Source organism: Electrophorus electricus, chromosome 2 (genome assembly GCF_041902795.1).
Source record: "Electrophorus electricus isolate QZ-2024a chromosome 2, ASM4190279v1, whole genome shotgun sequence".
Classification (NCBI taxonomy): Eukaryota; Metazoa; Chordata; class Actinopteri; order Gymnotiformes; family Gymnotidae; genus Electrophorus; species Electrophorus electricus.
In genome coordinates this window covers 41084235-41091734 of record NC_137498.1, presented here as the reverse complement: position 1 = coordinate 41091734, position 7500 = coordinate 41084235, and the positions used below count along the sequence as shown (strand labels likewise).

The following is a 7500-nucleotide window of genomic DNA, read 5'->3' as shown; positions in this document are numbered from 1 at the left end:
AGGGTGTGCTGTGGGTACAGTGTGTCTGAGACGGTGCACTTCGCCACATCACATTGGATGAACCTGGGCTATGAGGCTGCGAAGGTGAGCCTGGGACCTCTGATCTCTGCTGCCACCTCCTGGACATATGGAGTACATTTCTCTCTTTTTTTTTCACCATTTATGTTCTTGCCTTATGTGAGTTAGAATTGATTACATTTGATGTATGAAAGGTATGAAAAAGTGACAGCTAAGGTTTCCACCTTTTGCCTCGTTCATTTGGAAGATTTTTCTCTCTGCTTTGTGGACTTCCTCCGACAGGATCTGAAGTACAGGCGAATCGCCAAACCCTTCTCTATGGAGAAGCTCCTGTACCAGATCGCCACAGCCGAGTCCAAACGCGAGAACGCACTTCTACTCAGTACAATCTCCTCTCTTCTCAAAGACCTCGGGTGGGTTCCTTTTATCTGAGATCTTCACAGTAGCGGCTGGTTCACGGTTGACCTCAGATTTATGACAGGCTTGGACGATTGAGCTCCACTTCTCTGAAAGCCTTTGCGGAAGTGTAGATTTACTTTTAGACTTACTATTTCAGTCATCAGATCTGCAGATGACTTCCATGTGGTGTAAGAGTGCGTGCACTGCTGTCCCGCAGGAACATAGAAATGAGGCAACGGCAGGAGCTGTACAAGGCTGGCCTGCTCTCCTCAGCCCGCTATGGCACTCACGACAACAGTCAGGTGGCCGGAGATGGCAGGAAGAGACCCCGCAAGTGGCTGGCGCTCGAGTCGTCCGAGAGGCGGTGCCAGACATGCCAGCACCTCTGCTACCTGTCCATGGTGAGGCAGTGGAAACACACACACACACACACACACGCACATATTGCAGCATTAATTCCGTTGCACACCAAAATAACTAGTAATGCAGTTGTGTCCCTCAGGAGAGATTTGCTGCTATTTTTTCAATGCAAGGGGTGGTGGCTGCATATGAACATGCAATGTTGTGCAGGGTAAACTAAAGACTGTGGGTTTGGGTGTCTTTTCAGGTGGTGCAGGAGAATGAGAACGTGGTGTTCTGTCTGGAGTGTGCACTGCATTACGTCGAGAAGCAGAAATCCTGTCGGGGGCTGAAAATGATGTACCGATATGATGAGGTATTATTTACATTTTTTAAAAATAAAAAATAAAAAATTTAAAAACTTAACTTTTGGTTCCCTGAAAGCAGCCAGCAGGGGGAGGTGTTGATGTGAAATTGCTTGTGGCATAGAGGAAGGGTTTCAGGGCTGGATGGCCCCAGCACTGCTCTGTTTAGTGTTCTCAGTTGTCAGATTTTAATGTGAAGGTGTCAGTAAGCAGCTGTGTGTCTGTCTGCTCCTGTTTGAGTGCAAAACGACCCTTCTGTGTGAAAATAGTCAGTTGGAATTGGAGCCTTCTGCCCATTCCACACCACTAGGGGGAGCTCTGCGGGGGTCCATGCTTTAAAAGCTTCCCAAGGCTTTATTTTTTATTTAATTAATTAATTTATTTGAATAATGTCCTTGCATGCAGAAGTGCGGTGGTGTTATGTGCTCATAGAGGTTGTTCTGATGATTTGTCAAGCTTTTGTATATATTGTCCTGGTTCTTGGGATTCTGATGAGGCAATGTTGATCCTGCCCTCACACCTGAGCCCTGCATCTCATCCTTCTCCCTCATCCTGTGTGTGCAGGAGCAGATCAACAGCCTGGTGAATCTGGTAAGTGGTAAGGCCATGAGGAACACAGCGCAGAGCTGGAACGGCTCCAGCCCCAGCAAGCCGGCTGCCAAGCGTGGCCCCCGCAAGAGAGCCACCGTGGAGGTGTGTCTATCACGCCTGACCGGCCCCGCCCAGCTGCCGGGCCCCGCCCAGCTGGCCAAAAGTGCCACTGCAGCGGTCTCATGAGACCTGACTGTCCTCAGCTTCAGCTTCTGCCCAATCACGTGTCTAGAACTCTTCTGTCCACATCTTCCCACCAACCCCACATGGCAAAGCTTGCTGTGTTCGAGCAGGCTGCCTTTTTTGCACTAGAGCGAAAGAAGGTTGTTGTTGTTGTTGTCGTCGTCGTCGTTGTTGTTGTTATTATTGTTGTTGTTGTTATTGTTATATTATTATTGTTGTTGTTGTTGTTTTTTTGGTTTGTTTGTTGGTCTTTCATTTTGATATTTACAAATATTTTAGTTTTAGCATTAAATGTACTCCCAAGGTGTAGATTTGATTAGCGGCTGAGAGGGATGTTTCCTCTCACCTGGACTTCCCGTTCTCATGCTGGTGCCCTGTCGACTGCATACACACTCGGTCTCGGCTCTGAACGGAGGCCACGCGTTGGCCCTTCTCTCTCTGACCTCGGTCTTCATTCTGCATGGGGACTTCAGTGAATCGAAGGTGGCCTTGATGTGCTAGCTTTCCCCTTTCCCTTGAAAGTAAGGCTGACCTCTTCAGTCCTCACACAGCTCATAAGCGGGAGGAAAAAAACGAAAACGGCCCTCTTGATGAGGCGAGGTAACACTTGAAACTTTTGGGGGCTGCTTCTTTTAATCTGTTAATCTCTACTTTTTAGATCCAAGGACTGTTTGTTTTTATTATTGGGGTTTTTTGTTTTGTTTTGTTTTTCCTTAGTGGAGAGGGGAACACTGGTTTCCATGTGCGGCTGATCTCCAGGCTGTGGGTAGGTGAGAGGGTGGGAGGGCGGGTGGGCATTCAGGGCAGTTGCTTTACGCCCCAGAGGAGGAGATGGACACCATGCCACTGACTCTTATCAGGGCGATCTGTGCCTGTTCTTCAGTGAGGAAGGCCATCTGTTTTGGTGCTGTTATTTTTATTTGATTTTTTAAAATTGTTTTACTGTATATCAGTAGAAAAAAGTGAATTAAAGGAGTCCTACATCACACAACGGAGGAGCCAGAGGGCTTCAACATGTGCAATCGTGTTAACATTCCATTCTTCCAAACCTATTGACTCATCCATACCAGTTAACATTAATTATTGTATTACTGTAATTATTATTATTGTTGTTGCTATTATTTTTTATTATTGTTGTTGCTATTATTTGTTGTTGTTATTGTTGTTATTATTATTATTATTATTATTATTATTATTATTTGTGTTTTGCCTTTGTTTCCATTTCATTGGATGTGCTGTCTTCAGCAGAGACATTTAGGCAGAGGGTTTGAAATGTGAAAAAAAATCAGTTTGAGCTTTTTTGGTTTGGTTTGGTTTTTCTTCTCCCTTTTGCTTTTGCCTTGGTTTCATTTTCCTTTTTGTGGATGTACCATGAATGAACTCACAAAAACCCATCATCCTTTGTACATAATCCTGTAAATGTCTTTTAAATACTTGAGCCTTTGTTTGGGGTGACCGAAAGAGAGCTGATGAGAGGAGGAAGTGCGTGATGAAGAAAAAGCCTTATCTTTCAGTTTCTTCATCAGTGAGAGTTTAACACTTACAGGGCTCCTCTGGTGATGTGTATACATTTTAAGTGCTGCTTATATCACTGAGAATTTAGATATGGAGTAGCGGTGCCCCAATACCCCAGGTTAATTTGTTTTGTTTTTTAGCTTTACTTTTTTAAAGAAAAGGGAAAAATACTTAAAACAAAAAAGGTTTTACATTTTCATTACTGAAAATTCAACCATGTAGTAGCTACTCATGTTGCACTGAGCTTGCCAGTGGTGACTGTCAAGAAAAAAACTATAATCCAGTTTGTTGGTTGTTGTCCTTTACAGAAGACTGAACTGTTTTAGGAGTATTTAATGAAAACCAGGTCAGGTGTTTTCAACAAAAAAGTGGTTGTCAAGTTTTTATGGCCTTACAATGTATTTTATTCTGAATTTTTTGCTGGTTTTGTTGCTTTTTCTACAGTATGGCAAAGTTAATTTATTCACACTGCATCTTGGCCTTTCCCTACATGTGTAAAGGTTTCATGTTGGTTATATTGCCAGTTTTTTACTTTTCCAGTTTGTACTTGAGGTTTAATAAAACTTATGGACAATTCACTGTCACTTCTCTTTCAAGCTGTCTAATTGTCTGTCCTTCTTAGTGGGGTTTTAGCTTGCTTTGTGCTTGCTAGACTGAGTTAATCAAAGTATGTTGTCAGGCTGAACTAATCTATTTCAGATTGTAATAAGTTAGCTGGAGCTTAGATGCATGTTTTCACCAGCGTTTTAAGGTTAGACCATAATAAATATTAGGATGACTGTATAGCTTGCTGTAGCCGTTGGCATTGTCTGTATCACCATTCTAGGGTTAAAACAGCAGATAGACTTTTGAGCTGGAGGGTGAGACATTTATTGATAAGTGGAAGGTAAATACTGGTAAATACTGCATGGCGTGTAGCTGTACAAAACCCCATAGTATCATAAAACACAGCTGACATAAAGCACGCATCCTTCATAATGCAAGTGCGTAGCACACAGGATGGGGAAACTCACTCCACTTTCACATTAACATCTTTCTTTTGTGCCTGTGTGCCTGAAGAATCACTATTTGCACAGTTCTTGATCGGTTGATTTTGCTGCTCTGCCTGCACTTGAGCAGGGTCTGCATGGACCCGTTTCTCGTGCTTAGACACAAGCTGGGCGCCAGGTACATCAGCCCTTCTCTCTTCCTTATCGACACCACTGCCTCCACCTCCTCCACCATCGTTGTCCTGGCTGGCGGAGTCCGTGCAGGTGGAGTAGCGTGATGAGAGCTTGTGCCTCAGCTCGGCCTGCGTGGGCACCTGCAGTGTGATCTCGGTGGTGAATGACTCCACATCTGGCCCTGCCACACACACACACACACACACACACACACACACACACATCCGAGAAGAGTAGAGAGCTGGAGAAAGCAGTCGGAGGAGAGGAAGTGCAAGTACAGGGAAGGAGGTGGGGAGTGATGTCATCTTGCTTCCCTGGTCTCTCCGGCTAAGCTGGGCTAATCCTGCCTGCTGTCATTAGCACTAATCGAAAAGCCTGTTTTGTTCTGCCCCGGAGGTTACCGGACCCTGTGTGGCACGTCGCACTACGTTCAGCGGAGGTCCCAGAAAATGTCCCCTCTGGTTTACATGACGGAGATGGGGGGCTTTGCTCCAGAACCCTGGGCGGTAGGAGGCTCAGCATGGGTGCCAGCCAGGCACACACGCACTCAACAGCATGTGGTTTGCATTTGTGAAAGACAATTGAGTTTAATTGGGAAAGCAGACCCAGGGAGTAGTGCGCCACTGCTCATGGAAGACGAATAACACAAAACACCGTGTGACTGTGTAAAAAGGTGTCAGCTTTAATTTGTCATTTTGTTGTATTCATTCTGGTCCGGGGCAGCTGTCATGCATACATGGCACAGAACATTTGGGGGGGGGGGGGGGGGTGTGTGTGTACCTGTCATAGGGGACACTGCAATGTTGTCCTCTCCTCCTGAATTGAGGAACATGTCCAGAGCCTCGTGGTCAGACATATCTATCAAATCCATCTGCTCCAGCATGTCCACATTCACCTCCATGGAACTCATGCTTCCTATTGGCTCTGCAAACCACAGGAAGGCTAACATGACTCGCCGTCTTTCTGTCCTTGTTATCTGTTATATGACCAGCCCTCCACAGCACTATTCCAGCAAAGATTTGAGTCCAGGATGAAATCTTGATTAAATATATCTCAATCTCTGTATGTGTGGTGGCCCGGAAGGAAGTGATTCTTACTAACCCATGAACATTTTTTTTTTATATATATCTGTAGAGTCTTGTGTATTACTGGGTCAGGTTTTTTGTTTGTTTGTTTGTTTACCTGCATTTTTATTATTTCAATAAATTTGTTCAATTTCATGGTGCATACGGTCTTTATTTATTTTTGTTTTATTGTGGGCCAGACAGAAATACAGCCCTTTTCAACATAGATTTGATTTTTAACAGAAAATAATAGTGCCCTCAGTTCCAAGAGGGTAAATATTCACAGTGCTGTGTGTTGATAGCCAGTGATGTATTGATATCCCACAGCACAGCTTTTCTTTAACAGTATATATTTGTTATACAATATATATTTGTAAGGCATATTCTTGTTTGCTTTACCTAACCTAGAGAAATCCAAACTGTGAATAAAGCCTACATGTAAAAGCTGTTTCTGAATTGCAACATTTTATTGGCAGATATGTCATTTGCTGAATCATATTTATAACAACTTACTTTTCAGGTCGTAATATTTATAAAAACACATCTTTGAAGCCGATACAACATTTACAGCTGAAAATAACTGCCTACTCACAAGTGAGTTTACACGTGTTGCGTGACGTTTACAGTTTGCCCCTGCCTTTACAGTCAGTGGATTAGAATTCAGAACGTGTCTGTTCTGAGCATGAAATGGCACACAGTAATGTGACCGCCTTGTCTTGCACTATTTTTGTTGAGTAATTTAGAACACCCAAGGAGGGGAAAAGTGTCAAAGTTTTGGACTACAAGGTAATTCCAGCACTGATATTTGAGCTTACTAATAAGCAGAAAGTAAAGCTGTGTTAGTGGTTCCTTGGATTGTTTGCTAGTTTGGATCAGAACTGTAGGGAATCCCCGGACTCATCTCCTTGGTGCCATAGCGGCTATGCCATTCCATACCAGCATGCATCACGTGCACAGGGAACAGCTAGAGGGGCTGGCCCTCACTCTGTGTGTGTGTGTGTGTGTGTGAGTGTGTGAGTGTGTTTATGAGAGAAAGTGAGTGAAACAGAGATGGTGTGAAACAGAGCGGAGAGCTGCATACCTCAGGGATGAGTTAGATCAGAGCAGTGAAGAAGAGAGAAGGGGATCAGAGAGAGAGAGAGAGAGAGATCTATTAGTTGTGTTTATACAGGGTTGTCTCTCACCCACACATGACCTCAGTCAATCTTACTCTTTCAGCTGATAAATAAAATAAACACATCTATCCATGCCCAGTTCTCATGCCTGTACCTCAACAGCATTGGCTAAGGTGTTATACAGGAGATTTGAACACATTGCACTGTGTTATACGTTAAAAATTTTGATGTGTGCTATTTTGGAGGAACATATTATTCCTGCATCCTGGCAATGTCCCTGCATGACCCCACATCCCATCCTTCCTCTGACGGCAGTAGACGGGTTGCCATGTCCCTGGTTTTCCTGGTTTGGTGGGCTTTGAGTTGACTCTGACGCTGACTCATCTGTTGTCGCAACCACTGTTACCCCCTCCCACACAGTGTTTCTTAGCACGACTTCATCTCAATGTGCAGTCCCGGCAAACCATTTTAAAGGAGCGAGGGGTAAAAGAGAGAGGAAAAGCACACCCAGCACATTATTCTTATTATTTGTCATTCTTATGGACTACACACTGGGCTCCAGGCAAGCACATTGTGAGTAACTACAGCTGAGAGCTTTAGAGACAGAAACCACTCTTCAAAGTGCAGTCTTCCTGGAATATAACAAAGTTTTTATATAACCTTATGAAAAATGATACATTTATGACATGCTATACAGTAGAAGGCCAAAACTTCTTTGTTTGTTGTTTTTTTAGCTGTATTTCTCTGT

General features: G+C 43.9%; 2 protein-coding genes across 8 annotated transcripts in view; one reads left to right on the top strand and one right to left on the bottom strand.

Moving 5' to 3' along the window:
- Positions 1 to 4006, top strand: part of jarid2b (jumonji and AT-rich interaction domain containing 2b) — an 88944-nt gene extending 84938 nt beyond the window's left edge. For 3 of the 5 annotated variants that reach the window (XM_081703848.1, XM_081703841.1, XM_081703852.1), the window contains 5 exons: positions 1 to 132; positions 301 to 431; positions 635 to 818; positions 1025 to 1132; positions 1686 to 4006. The exon at positions 1 to 132 is cut by the window's left edge and continues 99 nt beyond it. In XM_081703848.1, coding sequence (XP_081559974.1) covers positions 1 to 132; positions 301 to 431; positions 635 to 818; positions 1025 to 1132; positions 1686 to 1898 — 768 coding nt within the window. In that variant the 3' untranslated portion in view covers positions 1899 to 4006. The remainder of the gene's footprint in view (positions 133 to 300; positions 432 to 634; positions 819 to 1024; positions 1133 to 1685) is intronic. The other 2 variants (XM_035528955.2, XR_014118953.1) reach the window with 2 other exon arrangements.
- Positions 4007 to 4264: 258 nt separating this feature from the next.
- The window catches only part of dtnbp1b (dystrobrevin binding protein 1b), a 23678-nt gene continuing 20442 nt past the window's right edge, over positions 4265 to 7500 (bottom strand). For all 3 annotated transcript variants that reach the window (XM_027019722.3, XM_081703867.1, XM_081703860.1), the window contains 2 exons: positions 5354 to 5488; positions 4265 to 4754 (listed from right to left, as the gene is read on the bottom strand). In XM_027019722.3, coding sequence (XP_026875523.3) covers positions 4420 to 4754; positions 5354 to 5488 — 470 coding nt within the window. In that variant the 3' untranslated portion in view covers positions 4265 to 4419. The remainder of the gene's footprint in view (positions 4755 to 5353; positions 5489 to 7500) is intronic.